The 24,337-nt window shown below is 42.3% G+C and overlaps 1 protein-coding gene across 2 annotated transcripts in view; it reads right to left on the reverse strand.

Annotated features, from left to right (window-relative positions):
- The window catches only part of LOC133450542 (protein prune homolog 2-like), a 44,913-nt gene that overhangs the window by 14,608 nt on the left and 5,968 nt on the right, over positions 1-24,337 (reverse strand). For both annotated transcript variants that reach the window (XM_061729240.1, XM_061729239.1), the window contains exons 3-9: positions 24,114-24,316; positions 23,640-23,806; positions 22,374-22,508; positions 19,838-19,926; positions 4,802-4,951; positions 4,129-4,460; positions 366-4,016 (exon numbers count right to left, since the gene is read on the reverse strand). In XM_061729240.1, the coding sequence (XP_061585224.1) occupies positions 366-4,016; positions 4,129-4,460; positions 4,802-4,951; positions 19,838-19,926; positions 22,374-22,508; positions 23,640-23,806; positions 24,114-24,316 (4,727 nt within the window). The remainder of the gene's footprint in view (positions 1-365; positions 4,017-4,128; positions 4,461-4,801; positions 4,952-19,837; positions 19,927-22,373; positions 22,509-23,639; positions 23,807-24,113; positions 24,317-24,337) is intronic.

Raw genomic sequence — 24,337 nt, forward strand, 5'->3', positions numbered from 1 at the left:
ACGCACAGATCACCGGGCTCAACACCTCAGATGAATCCTCCGGCCTGGCTCTGACAGTCTGCTCAGTAATGCTAATATTCCTCTGACAGGCTCCAGTGAGAAAAACCCAGCGGAGAACTAGGAGAACGGTGGAGGATGCGTGAAAGGTGTATGCGAGGGACTATGTGTGCCACGTGGGCACATTTGTGGACTGGTTCCATTCACTGGGTGTTTGCAATGTGAGGATAGAAAAAAAATCTTTCAGGAATAAATGTGGGAATGCTGGAAAGCTACTTGCTCACCTTCCCTGATACAAACAAAACAAAACTCTACCAGTGTATCAATGCATTAATACCAAAGCAGTTGACTTATAGTGTGGTGCTTACCTTGAAAGAGGTGAATGCATATCTCGAGAAGCCTCATCTTCTTCAGCGTGTTGCTCTAAAGACCATGTTTCACAATCATCTATCCTTAAAGGTTGTTGGTAGTAGTCCTCTCTGCTCAGTAGAAGCCCATCCCTCTCTGGCTCAAGTGTTTCTAAGTTTGATTGTTGAAATGAGTAACCTCCAATCAGGTCCTCAGTAAAACTTAGTAAGTCAGAAGATCCTAACTCTTGTGCCTCTTCTCTCTCTTTTAGTCCTTCTGGAGTCCATTTTGGGTGGCCAGTGGGATCTGTATGAGCCTCGTCCTCCTGCTCCTGCTCCTCTTCATCATTCTCCTCTTCCATTAAATCTCCAGAAAATGGTAGGCCAAGCCCTTTGTCAGTAGTCATGCACAGTTCATTTATTGGGGAGCTGATCACAGAGCTCGTGAGGGAGGCTGAACTGTTGGTGAGCACAGGGGACTGTGGTTCAGATGTTGTTTGAGATGTGTCCCGTCTCACTAAGTGATCCCCCCACATTTGAAAATCCCCTAGGGGAGCAACACTCGGAGGTGCAGATGGTGAGTGCCCACCCTCATCAGAGTCTTCCATAGATATCTGTGAATGGACATAAACTTCCTCCCTAGTTTTCAGGAAGTGATCTGATGGATATCGTAACGATGGCGATGCACTTCGTACGACAGTACTTGGCTCATTTTCATACATTCCTTCTTCTGTTGGTCTTGAGTCTGATTCATGCAAAGCTTCAGAGCTGATACTTGATTGACAAGGACTGATCTTTTCTGCCAAAGGGTTATGCTCAGTTGCATCTTCACGATTAGCTTGATAATAAGTGGTTAAGACAGGTTTATTTGTCTCTGAGACGGCACTGGATGCACTGTCAGTTCCCGTAACCTGGTGCTGACAGTTTTGGAGTGTGTTTTCCTGGTGATCTCTGTGCGCAGTTTGGGCATGAGTTTTCAGTACTGTTGCAGCGTAGGACAGCATGCTTAATGTCTCCATGGGCTTTCTTATGCCTTTTTCTTGCCTGTCAAAGCACTCCTTATTAACTTTCTTTACAGTGCCAGGCACCACAATGTACTCCATTTCTAAGCTTGAGAATGAATCTCCATCAGAACTGATTCCAAGTTTATCATGGCTGCCTGTGTGGCGGCTATCAGGACTATTCATTGCATCTTTCCCCCCTCCTGGACTTGTGATCAGTGACATAGCTTCTTTAATTTTGTGCTCCACATTGTCACTCTCTTGGCCTTTGATAGAAAGCTCATTTTCATCAAGCTGATCATGGGAAATTTTAATTTGCAGGTGAGATGAGGAAGCAGATATTGGGCCATCATATTCCTTTGATAAATGACTATCTCTGCCCACGCAGCTTAGAGATAATGTCTGGTCCGTCTGGATCTTGGATTCAACAGCGTCTTCTGGACTTTCTGAAATTTGCTGACGGACAGGTGAGCTGTCCACCAGAAGAAATGGGGAATGGTCGCCCGTTTCCTCCATCCAACCGGCCTCCTGTGATCCATCTCTTCTGATGTTTTCATTCTTATTCTCAAGCGGACTTTTAGGGCTCTTGTCCAGGTGACCCATCTCCCCATCAAACACAAACACTTGGTCGGCTGCCTGGTCTTTATCTGACATCACTGCTCCGTATTCTGTCATCTGGTATTGATTTTGAATCTCGTCTCTATGAACACATTTGTTCACAGCTATAAAAGGACTCGACTGCCCATCTAGCTGTATCATGTCTACTACAGAGCTAGCACAGTTGTCAGGGGAAGGTGTGTGGGTCCATGCGCCAGCTCCTACGTTATCATAGTCAGAGGTTGATGTGACCATGCCCTGGACAGGCAAGTCCCACATGTCAGTGCTCTGCTGTGGTAAAGTCCCATCTTCTGAATGTTTAGATGCCAAGTTCCTCATGACGGACTCTGAACACTGGCTCTGAACACTCTGCATACTTTCATCTCCTTCTTCAGTACCCTGTGTTCCACCTTCTACAACCTCAATGACAATTTTCACATTGGGTTCATTACTTTTCCAGTCAGCTTCTTCAGTTGTCTGACTAAATATTTGACACAAATCACTGTCTTTCGTAGATTTTTGTTCTGCTGCCTGTTTGCTAGCATCTGTTTCAAGTAAATGAGAAGCATCCACCGATTCCATTTGACTTAGGTGTTTTCCTTTTTCAGGTCCTTCAGGGGTGGTGTTTGTGGAGGAACTATCTTCTTGTATGGTGGTGTTCCACATCTCCATTCCACTGTCACAATATCCCAATAGACTTTCCACCGATGTGTCTTTCATAACGTTGGGGTTCAGGCCACTGAAGGAACCTGAGTTTTCAGACAAATTGTCAGGGGTTGTGAGAGGCGATGAGCTGTCCTCCCAGATTGTCGTATTCCACATGTCAAGTGATTCGGGGTAAGAGGTGGTGGTTCCGCTGTCAGATTTGAGGAATCCCTTCTGAGCAGAGTATGTCCAGAAGTCTAGGAGCTCCATTTGTTGGTCTCTTTTTTTACTTTGGACACCATCTTCCTCTTCTTTTGATGTGTCTGGTGTTAAAGTGTTTAGAATTGTTTTGTTTTTTGACAAAGATGGTGTTCTTTCATTTCCTGAAGCGATAACAGATTTATTTTTGCCAGTTACATCATCCTCCGGTGGAGTCAACTGAAGATCAGCCAAACTAACAGGGTTCCAGTTGTCCTTAAGTACAGAGTCCTGGTTCCAGTTCTCACACAATTTAGTCTGCTCAGCGATCAAATTCAGCTGAGGTTCAAGACTCTTTGGACAATGATGGGCATGCTCTAGCTTTAAGACCTCCCCCCTCTCCTTTTCTGTTATTTCAGTCATGAAGGTTTCGCCCTCAACGTCCTGCACAATATTCTCTGGGCTTTCTGAGTCTTGAGGCCTATTCCAAGCACTATTTTCACTTGAGGACAAGGCTCCTTGTGAGTCAAAATTAAGTTCATCAAAGTTCTCTGACAATGATGAAGACAAACTGTCTTTGTACTGTAGGCAGTTGATCCTTTCAATTACATCTTCTGGGAAGAACCTGAGGCCACAGCTGCTGGGCGGGCGGCTGCCTACCAGGCTGTTCACTGGAGTTGGAGGAACCATAGTCTCAACCATCTCATTCCCATGCATCTGTCCGTGGTGATCAATTGAAGAATTTCCACTTTCAAGACCTCTTAATGAATTAGGTCCAGAGAAATCTAACAAGCTCAACTCATCAAGTTCTGAGAAGCTAGAGCTTCGTGCTTGCTGTGAGACTTCATCTCCTCCGTCTCCAGAATTTGCCAGTTCCCCTCCTGCTGACGTTGGATTTTCAGTGCTATGAAGTGGGTCAAAACCCAACAGGTCAAAGGTCTCACTCCTTTTTCTGCCAGAGTGGTGCTTCCTCCTCTGAGGTGGGACTGGAGGGGAGAGAGATAGGAACCCCAGTGGAGAGGGGTTTCTCAGGAAATGTCCTCCTGGCCCAGATGCTGCAGCTCCACCTGCAACACCCTCGCCAACTGGACTGTCATCACTAAGGAACACTGAGCTCTCTTTGGAGGACCGACTGCTACGTATGGTGGTCATACCGCTGTCAGGGCTTAATAGTTCCCCACCAGCACTGACCCCAACAGCTCCTGTATCTTCTTCCCCACCTGCCATCATCCTGTTTACAAGAATGAACCATATCTACCATCAAACAGTGTCAGTGATCATTTAAAAATCATAAATAACTCAGTCTTATGACTTTTCCGAACAATCAATAAACCATTTTATACCTCGCTATTGTCACACCATCTTCATTGCCTCCCTCAGCTCTCTCTGTGTCAGAACCATCCATGTCATTGATGCCGGAGGATCCCTGGGAGAACTCCACACTTCCCGCAACTCCCTCTGTGGAAGAAGTCCTACTGCTGGGGTGGCAGGCTAACACGGAGCTGCGCCGGTTGACGAAGTCCTTGAGGAGGCCCTCGATCTCTTCCTCCAGCAGAGGAGGAGTACCAGAGGATGCAGAGGTGTTTAAAGGAATGTGGTATATTTGGAGGCTTTCCTTGTCCTCCAGTTCCCCAAAGAGAGACCAACTGGAAGACTCTTCCAACTCGGTACAAATCTAGAATGAGAAAAACGAGAAAAAAAAACAGAAAAAGAAAAATTGCATTACTGGTAACTTTAATGTATACATGTAAGGCTTTATGATTCATACCCAAGAATGAACCATTTCCTAAGTAATATTACACCAGAATGTTATCGCGATCTTAGATCTCTCTCAAATAAAACAAACAAATTCTGTTAACTTTTCTATCCTCTTGATTCTATCACGGGAAATATCTTATGATTCAGCAAAATAAGAAAATGAAACAAACCCTTCCAAAGACACATTATTTCATTAAATTAAAAAGTGTATGCAGATACAGATTGTGCAGTTTTTGTGATCTGTAAACTCATTTTTACCTGATTTAAAATGTCTGAGTTGTTTGAGTAGACAGCCACCTGCTGGCGGGGACAATGAACTTTATGTATGATGGACAGGAGAACTACGACACCGTCGTATCCATGGTGATGAATGAACGATTTCAGCCCTTCCACGTAACCATGCCAGTCCTGAAAGTTCAAAACCAAAAATTAGAAAAACTGCTAATTTTACTGGTAATACCTATTTCTAACTTTGGTACAAGTTGTGTGTTTTATTGCACATATGATTTAACCTAATTTAGTAAACGTGGTTTCAAGTGAGACTTCATCTGTAGCAATGAGAGACGAAGCTGTCAAAGCGCACAGAGGGGTACAGACACACTTTGTGATTTATTGTTTGGAAATTAACTGTTTGCTCTTAAAACAGCCACCATGCACAGATTATGGTAATTCAGTGACACGCACAATGATTGATGGATGGAAAGTTGCATTAATTAATTGTTTTGTTTGTCAAGGGAACTTGTTTTTTATTTCCCTCTGAAATGATTAACAACAATGTTATTGCGACCGTAATTTGCCACGCTGGGTTACACATAAAGTGATACTTTTGAAAACATATTTGCTTGATTAATCTAGATTTGTTGTACAACTGTTTGCTTTGAGAAGTTCACTAAATTGTTGTGCATATTTAAGTTGAACTTTGTCAGAAAAAGAGGATATATTTGTAGTCAAACTAATGATGGAAGTTTGGCAATTACAGTTTTTCCCCTTTCTTTTAAGCTGTTTTCTTGTTTCACCTGACTTATTCCAATAATACAATAAAGTTAAAACATTTGTTTGAACATTTACTCATACAGTGTTTTTACAGAGGGCTTGTGTGGTCTTTCTTGTTGCATGAGTACAAATGTGTGTCTGTGTGTGTGAGTGTATTTGTATAGGTCCACTGAAAGTGATTGATGAGCGCTTCAGGCACTGTATCTGCCCAGGCTGTGTCAATATTAACCTGCGAGGATGAGGGGGCTTCAATACTCCTCCCCCTGTTCCACCCTGCATCCCTCCATCCTTCTCTCACCACAATATGGCTGCTGTCAGACTCAGGACTATCAATCCTCGCACGCACACACACATACACACGACTGTCACTTCTCTGACACTGCCATTTCTCAACACAGATATCCTGATGAGTGCAGACAAGCCTCCCGAGATTCAATAAAAACACACATATTCACTCACATGGATGTAAATGCACAAGTAAAAGGCTCATGTGACTAGACACGCGGCTAAAAATATAAATCCACCTGCAGTTATGGACTGTAATCTCAGTTTGTGAACAAATGCGTGCCAGTATGCACACTTAAAACATCTAGTAAAGCACTGAAGTCTACAATATTTACAGTAAATTATATGTAGAAATGTTCAGATGATGCTGGCACTAAAGCTACTTACCAACTGTGTGGAATTGCACTCAAAGCCACACACACACACACACACACACACACACACACACACACACACACACACACACACACACACACACACACACACGGGAAACAGAGTCAGAAAACATGCAGAGGGTGAATCTCTGCGATAACACGCAGCGCGACAGTCTGTCTACCATTTGGCTCTTAACTGAGTAAATTACTACTCATATTGCTGCCCCTCCTCTTCCTCCCTCTGCCACCCCCAGACACACAGATTGCCTTTTCTTATAAATTATCAACATGTTAGATTTAAAATCCACTTGCTAACTATCTCTAAGAATATTGCTGGGAAACAGGATTTTTTTGTGTTAAGCTTTAACTTTACTTTCTTTTAATTAGCTGACAAGTTTGTTTGAGAGCTGACAGCCACTGGAAACTGTCTTCTGTTTGAAACATTAACTGTTCATCTGTTTAACACTTCATACTAGAAAAGACAGATAGAAAAATAAAGTATAAGTATAAAGTATAAAATTAATATTATTGTTAAATAGTGGCCAAGATGCTTGGCTTAAATGATTTTCATGATTAATGATGCTGCTCTTTGAACTGTGCTTCACTTTGGTTTACTAATTCACTGTTATCATAAAGTAATAATTTATATAATTCAAATATTCCTAGTTTAAAAAGAAAGAAGAATGAGAAGAAGAAGAAGAAAACTTAAGACAATGACATTTAATGTAACTCGCCAACCTGGTAATATATATTCAGCATGAATGCTTATTTTTGCGCTACTGAAGTAATGCAGATAATTTAAATACTTTTCTGTTCAATTATTGTTTGTCTGACCGCCAAACCTGATTGGCTGGTGAAATGTGTCCGTTCGCCGCAGGTAGTACCACCTACCTTAAAGGAGCATGAGGCTCCTTTTAAGAAATGAGACTCTAGCGCCACCCTTCACCACGACGGCCGTCGGGGGTACTGCAGACAACAGCGAAGCCAGCACGGGAGAACGGGGAGAACGCGCATGCAGCGTCATGTGACGTCACATCCGCAGGACAGCGCGGGAAATTCGGCCCCCGAATTGCAGCACATTTTGCAGCACACAGCCTGTTCAAGGCAACGGAGAGATACGCTAGAGGGCTCATTCTTTTTGGTTTGGAACGCTTCATCTGACATTATTACTAGAAAACTTAAAACGTATACAAATTTTTTTCATAAATCCTGCCTCAATCCTGCCTCAAGCTCCTTTAAATATCCCGTGCGGACGATACCACGTCATTCAAACACCTCTTCTTACCCGGAGCAAATCTCACATCCTGGGCTTGTTAGCTGAACTTTCCACAGACAGATCTTATTTAGCTTTGCTCACTGGGCGCTAACTAGCCTTGGATGTTTTTTATCTGCTTCATTGGTCACCCCAGATCGAATGTTGTGCTTTCCACGCCCTCCACAGCTTGGTTGGGACTGTTCTCGATGCCTCACAACGGCTGCTCGAGTACCGAGTTTTAGCACACCAGCTAATTTTTCAGCTTTTCCTTCTCCATGGTCAAGGTTTACTTGGCAGCCTGTCACGTAGGGTTTGGGAAGAAAACAGCGAGACAGCACCCGCTGGTTTGCATCTTCCCCTCCCAGTATTTAGCGATTTCTGGCGGGTACGCCCCATATTGATTATTCATCAGGGCAAAAGTACTAAATGACTTGCGTGTGCTATTTTGCGCATTTGAGAGACGCAGTCCTCTTTGCACGCTGTTAGTAGATCAGCTGGCACTTTGGTTTGCGGGTGCTGTCAAGTTTGCACACGTTTTTACACACGCAAACCTTTAGTAAATCAGGCCCTGTGAGCGTAGCTTATTAGCAGCACAAGCCTGCGCTATCGTGACTGGGATTGAGGAACTCAGCTAGCAGAAGCACTACAAATCGCCTCCCTCAGATTTGAAAAGACGGTTATCAGGCAGAACCCAGCACCAGCTGACTTTGGACGACACTGAGTGGCCTGCACTACCATCGCACAGGAATGTCTCTTCACGCCGTCGTGAACCCGTCGGACTTCTCCGTTGGACTTCTCCGTCACTCCATTTCGCCACAGTGCAATACTCCCCCAGAGCGCTAGTTGATACTTTGTTTAGCTTCCAGCTTTCCGATCACATTGAATCAAAGAGATAAGGACAACTATTGTGCAAAAAACCAAAACAACCCCAAAAAATAAAAGTCACACACAGGAAGAAAAGAGCGCTGAAAGTTCACTACTGCTTCACGAACCGGAACCGGAAATGCGTTGCTACAAAGCAAACCAATCACAGCCCTCTCGGTCTGCGTTGGGTCTGCGTCGCCTTGACGCGTAGTTCAATTTTTTGGGAGGTACGCGTCAGGCTACGGCGTAGGCTACGGAGAGCCTCCCGCGTAGCGGCGTACCCTATGGCGTAGGTTTAGCGCAGAACCATAATTTAGTCTTAAGACGGCGCTCTGGTGAGGACGCTGAGATAAGGACTGGCCATGGAGGACACCAGAGTCAGAGAGAAACTGCAGGGTCATCATCCTCACCTCAACAGGTGGAGTCTCCACCAGCCCCAACAGCCCAACGAGGGGAGTCTCACCAACCCCCAACAGGAGACACCCAACCCTCCCCAGCCCCAGAGCCCACCCAGCTTTCAACTCTCTCCAGGCAGTCAGGACTCCCCATTTCTGGAATTCACTGACATGATTAAGAGCCTTGTAAGTCAGGATAATAGTTCAGCAGTTCTTATTGAGTCAATACCCCAAAATTTTAGTTTCTTTAGTGAAGCAAGAATATAAGAGAGGAGGCGGAGTTGCCACTCTGTTGTAAGGACAGCTTCCAATGCAAGAAAATGTCTTATGGTCAATTTGACTCCTTTGAATATGTTGCCATTCAGTTAAAATCCCCCTGTCGACCATCTACAGACCCCCCCCCCCCCCCCCCCCCAAATATGATGCAAGGTTTTTTGATGATTTTGCCAAACTACTGTCAATTGTGTGCATGGATTTTGATTGTGTTGTTTTAGTGGGTGATTTTAACATTAATGTTGATAATCCTAAAGATGGGTGTGCTAAGGAACCTTTAAATATTCTGGATAATTTTGGGCTTTCCCAGCATGTCACAGATCCAACACATAACAGAGGACACATATTAGATCTAATTATTTCCAAAGGTCTTAATATCTTAGAGTTTGTGGTGAATGATGTTCTCTTTTTGATCACTACTGTGTATTGTTTAAAGCAGCACTATGTAACTTTTCCACCTTAATATAATATTTCCAGAGTCATTGTGATGGTACATCAACTTACAACAGGTTTAATGACACCTCTGTCATGGTCTGAGGGGTCTGTGTCGCCTTCACTGGCACTATGTAACTTGGAGGTGCATGGTAGGAACACTGCCACACTACTAGTAAAGCACTACCGCTTTAGTCCAAAGGGGCCGCCAAATTCAACAAAAGCTGAAAGTTACATTGTGCTGCTTTAAAATGACCACCCGAGGTAATCAGAAAGCATTCTATAAATGATAACACCTGTGCATTATTCACCCAGGGTTTTACACCATCACCAACCCTTCCCTCAGTTCTAGTTGATGACCTTGTTAACAGTTTCAGTTCCAATGTTATGACTGTTATTGATTCTATCGCCCCAATTAAGACCAAAGTTCTGTCAGGGACGAAAAAAATCACCCTGGAGTTACGCCACACTGGTTAAAGCAAAGAGAAGGGTACAGTATGTAGACAAGCAGAACGCAGGTGGCGAAAAAACAAACTCCAGGTATATTACAACATTTATGAAGAGTCTTCGCAACAATAACCAGAAACTGAAGAATGCAAGGCAATCATATTTTTTCAGAGATTATCAATAGAAACAGTAATAATGCCCACACACTATTTTCTGTGGTAGACAGACTGACAAACCCCATAGCCTCGATCCCCCCTGAACTGCTGACTGAAAAGGCATGCAATGACTTTGCTGCCTTTTTCACAAAAAACATTGCTAGAATTAAGGGGTTTCTGTCTAAACAAGACATGGAAAAACTTATTCATGCATTCATTTTCAGTAGGTTGGATTATTGCAATGGCATCTTTACAGGCCTTAACAAGAAATCAATCAGGCAGCTGCAGCTGATCCAGAACGCTGCCGCCAGAGTCCTTACAAACACCAGGAAACTGGACCATATTACACCGTTCATGAAATCGCTACAATGGCTTCCAGTGAGTCAAAGGATAGAGTTTAAAATCTTACTGCTGGTCTACAAAGGACTGAATGGTCTTGGACCAAAATACTGTACATGCTTGACCTGTTAGTTCCCTATGAAGCTCCCAGACCCCTGAGGTTCATCTGGATCTGGTTTGTTGTGGTTCCCAAGAACAAGAACCAAGCAAGGTGAGGCAGCGTTCAGTTATTCTGCTCCTCACCGGTGGAACAAACTTCCTGTAGACCTGACGTCTGCTCCAACTGTCAGCTCCTTTAAATCAGGACTAAAAACATTACTGTTTACTCAAGCGTACTCTTAAATTAAATACTTACCTGCTGTACTCTACTGCCCTTACTTTTTAACAACTTGTGCTTTTTATTATTTTGCCTCCTTTCTTATCATTTTATTTATTATTTATTCTATTTTATTTCATTGTATTGTATTATTATTTCTTGCTTTTAATGTTGATGTAAAGCACTTTAATTACCTTGTGTTGAATTGTGCTATACAAATAAACTTGCCTTGCCTTTTCTAAATGCTGGACGTCTCCGCTATGTGCGTTGTAGGTGCGGTTTTGCTGTCCTGATTGGAACAGAGTATTTTTCCCTGTGGGTTGGTGGATGCTGGATAAGCTTGTCTGGCAATACGGGAGCAACCATATCCCATAGTGAGACATCGAGCGAAATATTATGAAAGAGAACTTTAGGTTATTTACATAACCTCTCTGATTAATATGAGTGAGATGTCTCACCAGACAACCCTTCTTGCTTGGGCGAGTGAGAAGAGGTGCTTATCTTGAATAACTTAAAGTCAATGCTGGTCCAAATCTAACTTGTTAACAAAGATATTAAGCTAAATATTAGGAGTTTAATTGTGGATACAAGATGTTTTTTTTTTGCTTTAGCATTTAACATAACTTTGAATGTTTGTTCTTTGATTACTTTAGAGGTGAGAATCTGCAGCTCCACCTCAGAACCAGTTCTAAAGTCCATGGGGGTGATAAAAATGCTCATATCCAATCAACAAGGAGACATAAGACATAAGATAACACGTTTCTGATGTGCAACAATGGAGTGGGCGACTCACAATTGTGTGTGGCTGCCTCGTAGTTGTACCTGAACAGGACATCCTGCTGTAATCTGAGATGTTGCTGGCGGTGTGCTTACTGGAATTTGAGATGGTAAAGCCACTACGTTATGGCTAAAAACCTGTGTAGGTGCACTTGTTTCCTCACTGAAACAATTAATAAGAAAATCAATAATGGATGGAGTGACTGAAAGACAATGTTTTTTTTGTTTTTGTTTTTTTACAGCCCTTTAAAAGAAACCTTTAAACAGTTTCAAATAAAAGTAGGGGGTCTAAAAAAGTGATGACGCCATTGTTTTAGGCTAGATTCACTTGGATCTTCTGGTGTAGAAGATGACGATCACGCAAGCAGGTCCTCTAGAAGTTGTGATATTTTTAAATACATTTTTCGAGTTCTAGATGTGGTTTCTGTGCATTTCCATTGCTTAAAAAAAAAGAAAAAAAAGATTAACTTTTCATAGAAAAATGACTAGAGAGAAATGTTTCAAGAAAACCAAATCCTCCAACCAAAGTTTCCAGCTGCTGCTTGATCATTGCACGTACAGCTTTCCTGATGCTGCTGCAGTTTCTGATACAGAGCCTTGTGTCCATTATCCATGATTAAAAGTAGACTGAGCCCTTATTAAGGACAAAATTTAGTTTTATTTTTTTTTCCATAAACTTTTTGCTCCCTTCTTTTCCTCCAAATCTTCTGGGATGTTTTATCTCCCTCACCTGCTTCCCTGTTTTTTTGTCACACTTTGCCTGTTCATATCTTGCTCTCACACAGTTTGCAGCTTAATCTTTTTTTCTCTCTCTGGGCCGCACTACACACACACACACACACTCTACCTCCCTCTCTCATTGGTTGTCTTTGCTCCACAGGTAGCAAGTCTTTAGCGGCTGCTTGCAGTTCTCCCAACCTGCTGTCATTATGCACAATAGCCTTAGGTACAAAACTCGGGCCTCATAACTCACGCCCCGCGTGCGTAAATTCCCGTGCAAACACAGTCAAAGCAAAAACACATTTCCTGCTGTCGCCAACATCTCCGGCAAAGAATTAATCAAGCGTTCATCCATTTAGGCTCTTTGCATACCCTTTCTGTCAGAGCACAGAATGCTAAGAGAGTTGCAAGTTCTTCTCAGGCGATCGTTTCGCCACCCTGATGAATCCATCAAGCGAGGTTTGATTTATACATCTGTCTGTGATCACAGCGGTACAGCTACAGTAAATGGGGTGGCAAGGAGCGAGCTGACACCACCCTGCTCAAACACACGCTCACATGCAAATGCTCGCACACATGTGCAGCATATACCATTTGCCACATGCGCACGCACTGCTGAACTCGCACACAAACACATGCATGTGCTCACATATAAACAGTCATCAGCTTCTGTTCACTGTTGTTCACACACACACCAACACAAGACTATTACTGCTTATGAAGTTTTTGGGGAGAAAGAAGGAAAAGGGGAGGGTGGTATGAAAGTTTGGAGATAAGAAGAACCCAAATGTTTTTGTTTTTTTTCCCGACTATCTCACATGGGCCTTCACCACATGCTTCATTCACTCAGCCCTGAGTGCGGGGATTTGGGGGCAAGATGCAAGCACTGAGTCTATAAATGTTTTGCTTTGTTATTTGTTTGCCCTCAAAGCCCAAGGAAGCCACAGGGGGAGAAGGAAAATGGGAGAGTAGACAGATTCATAAGATTTTATTTTCTTCAGCCGGATGATGGGGAGGAAACATCAGCGCGAGATGCTGAGGATACAAGGGAGTGACTGCTGTGTGCAGCAGTTTTCCAAACTTGCTTAAATAAATGTCGTGTTTTTGTTAAATGTTTGTTGTAGTCAAACAGATTTACATACTAGAATATTTCTTCTTTTGTACCGTGAGTTTATTACTACGCTAAGAGCCTCATCACGCAGCTGAAACAAGTTAGAGAGTAGCATAAACAAGTTCCAGGCAAAGGTAATGTAATGTCTATACATTTATATTTAGAAATTAGATATCTAAATCCACAGCAATGTGTATGTCATGAGCTACAGACACACGCGAGAAAAAGAGTCAGAGCCAGAGTCTAAAAGGAGTACTAATACCAATAGAAAACCAGAGAAATAGATGGTCAGGGCACCCTTTATTCCTGCTCTTCAATCTTAGTCCCTGGAAGGCCCACCCTGCACCTGCTGTCTCCTAGTGCTGCTCATCAGAAAGGCATTTGCTGAGTGCTGTGGCTGCGGGCCCTTCATTAGAGAGCATAATTATTTGTGCAAGTGGCGTATGGGCAGAACTGGTCCTGCATAAACAAACAGGAAGGCCGGAGGACCATGAACAAACAACGCATTAGAGACAATCAGAGAGACAACAAAATCTAGTGCAAAGCTCAGACCGAGTGATGGACACAAAGGCACATGCACACAGATGAAGTTGAAAACGGACTGATTTAATTATATGAGAACAGAAACAAGTAAACCGACTTCAAAGGGTGTGTTGACGCATAAGTAAAAGCTACAGTAATGGCAGGTGTTGGCCGCCACATATTCTGGTTGTGATTGTTGTGGAAAAGTCATCTGGGCATCGCAAGGAGGAGGGTGTCAGATTTAAGGGTGTGAGAATTGTGCCTCTGCTCATTTCAGATGATGCGCTTTTGATAGCTTCAAACTGTGGCCTTCAGGAAACACTTGAGATGGTTTTAGCAGCGGAGTGTGAAGCAGCTGGGATGAGAGCCAGAACTTCAAAGTCTGAGGCCATGCTTCCCTGCTGGATAATGCTGCATTACCCTGTCAGCGATGGGAATGAGTTTCCCCAAATGAACTGAAAACAAAAAGGGACATAAATTGTAAGCAGTACTGTAAACTGGGTAAGAAAATGTAACATCCAGAGTGGGTACATGGTGGAGCCAAATCCTGGCTGCAGTGACAGGATTTTAAGTTTTAAGTTTAAAGGAGACCTGACACAAAGAGATGACACATCTAGAGAGATTTTACTTTACATCTGTTGTGGATTAAAAGCAAATCGGAAACTCTACTAGAGCCTAAAGTGCTCAACATCATGCCTCTTTGGAGAACTGGCAGAAAATGGATGAATGGAAATGCAAAGATGTACACAACAAATCCATGCACACTGGCCACACGCACACTGCACAAACGATGATTGATTTAGTTTGCTACGCAGAGATAAACATCATTATAACCATTATTGTGTCTCATCGGTGAACAGTGGATTAAAGTCTATCCTTATAAGAAAGGTAAATTTAAAAGCAAAAGTTTAAATTGTTTTGTTGAAAAGAGGAAAAAAAAGATAGGAAATAGTCAGAAAAAGTAACAACAAAAATACAGAACCCCCCCCAAAAAACCCTCAAAGAACATATTGCAATACTTAGATGTCCATATTGACACATTTATAAAAACAAAACAAAACAAAAAACATTATTCACATATCCATGCGTCTGTGAGTGTCGCTCTGGGCTTCTGTCCTTCCCACATCATCAACTCCACAGCATGGCAACTCTTCATCCAACTGCACCCTCAGATGCCAGTGCTAATTTCTGGCCTGTAAAAACTCAAATACTCGTTGGCCATGAACATGTGACTAATGTGTTTTTAAGTGTGTTTTGAGTTCATTATTTTGAACTCTGAGTACACTCACCGGCCGCTTTATTAGTTCTACTGCGTGATCTGGACGCTGCCAAGCCCAGAGATGTTGACAATGCTGTTGGACACTGTTAAAGAAGCATTTTAAAAAGCTTAATTTTTCCACTGTTCATTTTTTAATGAGATTTGTAGCTTGATATTGTATATATGTTGATAAGTATTCACAAGGGTTTCCTAAAGTCGTCCCTAACCCATGTTGGTATTTTGGTAGTTTTTGATGAAAGACAGTTCTCGATGCTGTCTGAGAGGTTAGAGGTCACGGGTATCCAGCTTGGGCCTGATCTATTACATAATGAAATTATTGAAATAAGATTCCTTAAATGGTTTTATATTTTCAGCATTTTAAAACTTACTTTCAGAAACATAATTTTTATAAATTTTAATGATTTTCTCACAAATTTGTTGACAAAGTTCAGATCCTCGGCTCAGCTCTGCTCCTCAAAGGTGTTAAGTTATATGACTTTTGTACCAAATCATCAATACAATCACCTGTTGATTGTATTGTTGAAACTAGATCCTTATTTTTATGTTCTTTATTGACCTTTTACCAAGTTTTTTTGGTAACTGTTGTAGTCCTGAATGCAAATGAAAAGAAGTTGATAAAAAAAAACATTAAATATTTTAGGTTTGCACTGTCTGTAAAGAACTAAAAGAGTAAATGTAAGAATCCCTACAATTATTTTTCCCTCTTGTATTTTCTATATTGTTCCAACTTTTCCATTCATTTTTGGACCCTTTAAATCTTTCAACATTTTGTTATTTTTGAGAATAATATTAAAATCCATTCAAATATTAATTTTTTCTCTATCAGCATACACACAGTTTACAAAGATACAGCACAAATGTGGTGAGAGGTTTAATAAATGCATTTCGCCGGTGAAAGTCAAAACCATCCGTTTATGTTAAAAGTATTCAGGCCCTTAAGGATGACGCTCTAGCCTGATCTCTGGTCCACCCTCAGTGAAGAACCTCAGTCAGGTTTTTATGGTAAAGCCACCAGTGAAAAGCAATTTCTTACTAAACAGAAATGTGATGGGACTATGGTGCTTCAAAACAATACACCCGAGGGAGTTTCGGACCACAGAAGCTTTTAGGTCACTTGACCTTTTTCCAAAGTCCTAAACCATCAAAGAGTGTTCAATGTTATTCATGAGGAGTTTTGAAATCTACAAACAACAGCGAAGAGCCTGCCAAAGCAAACTAATTCAACACTGTTTGCAGTTGAATGCACACAATTGAGAGTCCTCATAAAAGAAGACCTCAGTTATCATGAATGAGTGGAATCCCTGAAACAGTTTGATGTACTTGGATACATCTTCATGGAAGTACATGGGGTCATAAGGGGAATCAGATCTTTCAACTTCAGAGCCCCTCCCCCAGACGGCCCGGCCAGGATTGATCAATTCCTGGCCAGCATCCAAGCAGCATTAGCGCACCCGTTGCCTCTAATGATCCACAGCCATCTTGACGCCTTTTCTGCAGCGTCTTGCTGCCCTTTTGATTACTTCCCTTTTGTGACCTCCAGTGATGCCTATAGGGGGCTGGAGGCTTTGCAGAGTGATCTACCTGCAAAGCCCCTGCACCCCACTTTGATGGGCGTACACCGTGCTCGCCACCCCTGTCTGGGGCATCCTCCATCTGCTCTGCATTTTTTCCCCTCATTCACTTTGCATATGCCTGCACATTTCTGCCAAGAAAAGTGGAAAAAACTTCCACAGGAAAGATTTACTTGGAGGGTCCTTCTAAGGGAGACGTGGGGTTGGCGTTCCTGCTGAAGGTTCTTTCACCAAACATAAACTGAAGGGTCTGAATACTTCAATGAATGGGAAATTTCAGACTTTTTTTGTGGAGAAGTGCCTGTTGATTGATACACACAGCCAGAGGTGGAAAAAGTACAAAAATATTGTACTTAAGTAAAAGTACAAATTTTCTGCTTGAAAATTACTTAAGTAAAAGTAAAAAGTACCCATTAAGAAAATTACTTAAGTAAAAGTATAAAAGTACCTCAACTTAAATATAATAAAGTACAAAAAGTACATGGGTTAAAATGTACTTAAGTACAAAAGTAAAAAGTACAAAGTAAAGTACAAAGTACAAAATTCAAAGTACAAAATTATTTTCAAAAGGATTGCAAAGAAATGAAGAATCCAAGAATTTGCTTACAACTCTAAATAATGGTGATATTATTCTGACCCCTTTAGTGTTTGTTTCCATTACCCCATTTTAATTTCTCCCTTTGCTCATCACTGCCGCTGTTCCCCATTGGCCCCGCTGACAGGTTCACCCCCAGCCTGTAGTATGCAGTGACAACATTAAGCAACCCCAGCTGATAAAGGATGAGACTTTTGAACTTTTAAATGCCAAAACCACCTTAGAAGGGGTGGAATCAAAGAATGGTGCGCATGGACACGCGTGGGCTGCCGCTCAAGGCTGATTTATGGTTCCGCGTTACACCAACGTACCCTACGGCGAGGCTCTGCGTCGATTTAACGCGGAACCATAATTCAGGCTTCAGTCCTCCTCGGTACTCGACGCGACGGCGGTTCCTCCGGCCTTCCGGCCCGCCTCTGCGGCGCAACTCCCCCGGGAGCTGCGGCTCCTTCTCGGTATATTCACGCACCCCCCTTCCTTCCCGTCCGCCTCATGGTTCCGCGTTAAATCAACGCACACCTTACGCCGTAGGCTACGGCGTAGAGTGTGCGTCGCCGCGTACCCTACGCTGTAGCTGTAACGCGGAACCATAAATCAGCCCCCGCTGTGCTGTTCTTTCATTTGTAGCGAGTAACGACGTGTCCAATTTTAAATGTAGCGGATTAAAAGTACGATTATTTCCTTGAAAATGTAACGAAGTAAAAGTAAAAGTACAGAAAAACGAAAGTATCAATAAAAGTACAAATTCTCAAAAATCTTACTTAAGTAAAATAACGAAGTACTTGTAGTTCGTTACTTTACACCACTGCACACAGCCGTTTAGGAAATTCATTTTAAGGGGAGTCTGAAGCAAAATAAAACATGATAATATTCTTGGCAAAACTGACAGAAACATTTGCATCCAACCGTCATGATTCTGAAGGAAGGAAACTTGCATTTCCACACTCACTACTATATATTTGTACAGTCAACCAAAGTACATTAGCAAGTGTCTATGATGCATCCATGCCGTTACACACCACAATCTTTTTCTTCTGCTAACTAGGTAATCACTGCCAGATTTATTTTTTTTTTACTCAACAATCTAACTCATTCCTCTTTAACTGCTACCAAAGACACACACATACAGAACACACTGACAAACACATAGCACATAAACCATTAAAGACTAATTGAATCTAATTTATTTAGTTTTCTGGAAAGAATCATTTAAGGCAGAACTTCGCTAAGCCCCCCTCAATAAATGATTCTCATACCGTTTTGCTCTCTTTTCAAACACAATTAAAAAATAATATATAAATATATACACATTGCAAATGACATGCATATAAGGAGTTCATTTTGGAGCAAGATCTCAGGTCATTAGTAACCCACCATGACGCTGTGGAGTTGGGGTCCGCTGGCGACACGCAGGCCCCTGGCCATTTATTCTATATTAAGTCTTTAATGGGCCCTCTCTCACTCTCACTTTCCTTCCTCCTTTCTGTCTCTCCCCCCGTCTCCCTCCTGACACGCAGCATGTAGGCACAGCGCTGGTAAAATATGCACAGAAAGTCCGGTGCACACACACAGGCAAAGCCATTCAAATGAATGGTTATTTATTCGCTAAACGAGGATCTGGGTGTTTAATGTTCCTTGGACGTTAGGTAGTTTTCTGGGGGAGGCAGAGCCATACCCCTACGGCTACAGACATCATTTATTTTACACATAGCCTAATACCACACGCTAGGCAGCCGCTGAGAAAAATGGGCTTTGGGAAGAAGATATAAAAGAAATAATGAATGATTTTTTTTGGGGAGGGGTGTGAACACATTAGAGGTTGCAGCAGGGAGAAAAGCAAGGGGTAGACTTAAAGTCTTAAAGCTAGTGTGTGTGCGAGTTCAGAACTGCAAATGTGAAGAAGCAGAGCAAGCAAAGTGACAGCAACAGAAGTCAACACTAACATTACTCAAGCGTGTGAGACCATGAATGTGTGCGAGTGTGTGTCAGGCTTTTTTTTGGGGGGGGGTATCAGCAGGGAGGACGGTGATACATGACTGTGTGTGAAGCTTCTGGGTCTCAATCTACATCTCATCCAAATGCAGAGAACCACAACATCATAGGGGCTCCTTCACTAAAACACCTACCAAATTGTGACACAGTGCAGGTGTGATGTAACCAAAACAATAAGACATCAAAAGTAACTTTTCCAAAAAGTGAAATAGTTTAATTCACTTTTGTTTGCTAAACTTTTTTTTCCCCCCTTATAACTGTCTTCTAAAAGACAGCAGGCCATTATGAAAACTTCTTGGGAAAGTGAATGCCATTATGTTCCAGTATAACCTGCATCATAGTACATTGAAAAGAAATGGGGCTATTAACTGAAACAGTAAGTCCACTCACAAGTCAATTTGTCAACATTAACGAAAATGTAAAATGTAAAAATGAACTGTGAATTCATAAGAATCTCCAACTTTGCACAGTACAGAAGTTTGTACACAGTGGCACTAATGCTGCACGAAGGACACGCGTTGAGGAGTTTGCATTTAACTTTGTAATAAAACTGACACAGTTCAAAAGTTCTCAGTTGAGGTTAAGAAAAAGAATTGTACCTCCTCATCTGTGGTCAGTGCCGTGAGAGCTATCGTCATCTCTCCATCAGAGAACTCCTTCGGCTCCGACGTCAGCCGCTGCAACAAGTCTGCATCCAGTCAGCACACACAAACAGACTAACAGTTATATGAAAACACACAAAAGGATACAAAACAGTTTCACAACAGACAGGAAAGAAGAAAATAAGCATGAGTGAGAGCTAACTACACCAAAGAGGCTAATGATGATGTCCTGCGACGTGACAATGTTGTCAAAAACTAAACACGCTGAGAGCATGAGCTAAGTATAGTAGTTTAACATTTGTTCAAAGTCTGATCTCTACCTTGTTCTTTCATCAGACAGTTTGTTAACAAGTCACTAGGCAGTGCTTGATTGAAAGCTCCCACACTCACCTATTTTTACTGTATTTAGTGTTTTTTACCATAAAGTTTGCTCAGAGTACATAATTCCCAAGAGAGCTTAGAGCTGAGAACTAACAAAACTAAAGGAAGAGGTCCTTACATTTTGGTTGTGGAGCTTTAAAAAGGTAGAAAAAAGGCACTGGTGTTAGTTAATGGGGAACTCTACGGAGCCCTTCTGAGCAGTTATAGTGATTATGTTTCGATGGTAAAGGAGCAAACCAGATAACCGCAGACAGACAGAAAATGTGTCTCAATTTTATACTTGTACTCTATAGAACTCTGTCATGTCAACTAGTTTTATGACTTTATTACAGTGTTCATATGGTTTTAATGTATACATCAAAAGTAAATCAGTGGAAGCTATTAAATATTTGCATCAATAACTTACCAGATAAAACTATTACAAAGCTAAAAAAAAAAAAAAAAGAAAAAAAACTGAATGACAAAAATCCAGTCTGACAGTCCATTTAAACTGAAAAATAAAAGTTTACAAAAACTGAAAAACATGATCGTTTTTTTGTGTTTTTTGGGGGGCTAAATAATGTTGTTTTAGTGAAATAATCAAGACCTTCCTTTTAAAAAAAGAAGGCAGCAGATGTTGCCCCAAAACCTTACTGTTTACAGTTGTTCAGGATTACACGTGCTTCCAACCTGATGTCATCAGTGATGCCGGCTTTTGAAGCTGGACAGTCCGTTTCCTACCAAAGACTTTCACAGAACGCTAAACCTCTCCAGGGGCCTCATTTATAAAGCTTGCGTGCGCACAAAACAGGGCTTGAAAGATGCGCATGCCACCTTCTACGCAAAGGTTGGGATTTAAAAAAAAAAAAAACTAACGGGAAAATGTGTGTATCTTTACGCAAACCTTTACCCTAGCGCACAAACATTTTGAAGATATGGGGAACTGGCGACGCAGGCGGTGAGGTGGTGAAATGAAGCCAGATTCATGTCATACTTCATCACATATCAGACTTATAATATAATAGCGCTGATCGTGTCCCTCTGTGTTTGAAGCACAGCGTCAGCGCTTGGTTCGCTCTGGTGCTGCTGCTGCTGCTGCAGCCGCGGTGCAGGACACGCTGGGAACCTCCTCGTCACCCACCGCTTCCAACCGTAGAGTGACTGAGGACTGAGTGCCGGGCCACTCTACGGAGCCCCTTAAGGGACACAGATTTTTTAAATATATATAATGACTTTTACGTGCGCACGTAAAGCCTAAATTATGGTTCCGTGTTAAAACGACGTTGGTGTAACGTGGAACCATAAATCAGCCTTAAAGGTTTCACGCGCGCACGTAAAACTCATTATATATATAAAAAATGTCCCTTTAGGGGGCCGTACCTCTTGGCCTCCACCTTCAAATCACACCACTTCTTTTTTTTCTGCAACAGATCTGTCCGTGGCACTCATGGCGTTTAGCGCAGCAACGACGTGCTGCCACTCGCTTTATTTTATACTATTTATACTTTTACTGTGACCACCAAATAATGTCGTTTTCCTGGCCTCCACCTCATCCACAACATCTCGATCTCAGTCTCCGTGAAATTTAGTGGCACGGTTGCCTGGCTCGACACGTCTCATTCATCCTGACGCGCAGCAGAATCAGGCTTTCAGGAAGCCGCTGCGCATGCTCAGCAGGCTCATTTATATGCAAATACACTCATCATGTAGTTTGCATTGCCCATTTATGGTAGAAAGTGGGCGTGTAGAGGGCGGGGTATGAGGCAAATTCACGTGAGCAACCTTCCAGCTGGACTGTGATTTATAAAGCGAACATTGCGTGCAAGTGTGCGTGCTCACAGTTTTATAAATCAGGGATCACACTTTTAGTATGAGGCCCCAGATCTTTACTTACGATGGTTTCAGCCACTCTAGGATCCTCTTTCTGCACCGAGTCACGTCCCTGACTAACATAACTGACCGTGAGGTGCTCTACAGTCTGTTTATAAACAGCATGACACAACATATATATATTTCTTATTTTAGTTTCACAGGGTTTCAGTAGGAAGGTCTATGCATGTCTATATAAAGTGCATTTCCAAACATGAGTCACCCTGACTCCTTTACTTCTTCTTGTCACTTGTTTTTGTGTGCTTAGTTAAATCCTGACATCTCTACACGTCCAGAAATGTACCTTGTTGCTTTACTTCATGCTTCTGCTCAACAGTGACATCACACCACTGCTCCAAGGATCTCACAAGCTCCTCCAGTTCCTCTGACCAACAGCCGTGTTTGATCCAAAGCGCTTCTCTTTGCAGTCGCAAGGCCTCTGGGGAAACACAAGCGCACGCAGACACACACACGCAAAGAGTTCAAATCAATATTTATGTCTTGGGTCTTGTTTATAGAATGCAATGTAGGTTAAATAAAAAGCACAGCACGTCAATGAGTATGTGCCATTAAATTACAGCACTGGCCTTATTTTGTACGGCATGTATGGCAGTTTGAGCACTGAGTAGTGTATTATAAAGTCTACTATTCCCTGTGAGGCCCCTGTAGATCAATGCACTCCATGAGTTAATATCTGTAAACCAATTATTTTGAGGTGAAAAAAAGCAACAGCCAATGACTAAAAAACATCTAGAACCCTACACAATATTCCTCTTTGCAGGTTGTGTAGTTTAGGACTGGACGACTGGAATCAATGAATCTGAGATTGCACGGCACAAAGTACTCTCATGAAGAAATGTGAGAGCTGGACTTCAGGCAGTACATCATCCTCCAGGCCTGTTTATCCATTTTTGTCTGCACTGTACTTAGCTCTTCTCACTGTGTCGTTTTTCTCCATCCAGCTTAATTCACTTTTCCTCTGTCTGACTGTTGATAACAGCGATCGCGAAGGAGAAAAAGCATCGGCGCATTGCTGAAAAGAGAGCAGACATTTCTGCTGCCCCAGCTTCATGCGGTTGCTTTACATGTTTTATAGGGAATTTGATTCCACTTCAGATAGAAAGATCATTTTTCCCGAGAAGACAGAGTTGTTTTACCTCTAGTAAAAACAGACGGATAGTCACATCGTTTTCTTTTACTGGACAAATCGTCCAGTAAAAGATTGTTTTTTTTTTTTTTTTTTACAATTTTCTGTAATAGTGGCTCTGGTTTTTTGCCTTTCCGAAGTGTACCAACATGTCTGTGATTTATTGTGACAACTTTTCTTACCTTAATGGTCAAAACAACTACCCAACAAAACAGAAACAACTTAACAGACTAACTTAAATTTAAATCAGTCACATTATGGGACATCTTTCTGAGCTCTTCCTTACTCACATTCACCACCCCTCATCTCACTCCATCTCCATCTCTCCTGGTGGGTGTTAAGCGAGTCATGTCAGGGGATTTGTGTGTGTCCTCCTTCATTGCCCCATTACTCCCCCTAGGGGGCCGCCACTGCCACCCTCACCTCCGAGAGCCTCCCCCAGCGCTGGTCTGATGTGCTCCGCTGCCTCTTGAAGAATCTCTCTGGCGACTGTCGTGACCACGGACAGGGCCCCATCAACCCCTGCATCCCGCCGCCCGGCATGATGGACCACTTGCAGGATGCTGGACTCCAGAGTGTGGTACTCAGAGCTGGGAGAGGGAGAGGACAGGGGTGAATGAGATATGGATGGCTGCTGCAAAAAAAGGGAATTTGCATGAATACAGAGACACAGGCCTGAAATACACGCACAATTTCAAACTTAAAAAAACTCCTGAAAAAAATAATTTTAGCTGTTTAACATATATGTCAGCAAGCATGTGTAGCACACATTAATCAGCATTAGTCTTTCATGTAAAATATTCATAATTTAGTGGAACTTGAAATGACTAGAGATGTTACATAAACTAACCTGGGTTCAATGGTCTGAACCTGATTTGCATTTATGAGCATGTTCACCTGTCCAGCAGTCCTTCTCTCAGCAGTGTGAGAGAGAGCGTTCCGGTGCCGTGAAGCTTCACAAGGTCTACATCCTCCCTCCATGGCAACAGGTTCTCACTAATCTTCACCTTCCTCAAATACCTCACAGTCTCTTCGGGCAAAGTGGTGTCACATCGCTTACCACTCAGGACAGGCACACACAATCCTGCTGATGGTTCCTTCTGCAGGACACAAAGCACATG

This window comes from Cololabis saira, chromosome 9, assembly GCF_033807715.1.
Source record: "Cololabis saira isolate AMF1-May2022 chromosome 9, fColSai1.1, whole genome shotgun sequence".
NCBI classification, from domain to species: Eukaryota; Metazoa; Chordata; class Actinopteri; order Beloniformes; family Belonidae; genus Cololabis; species Cololabis saira.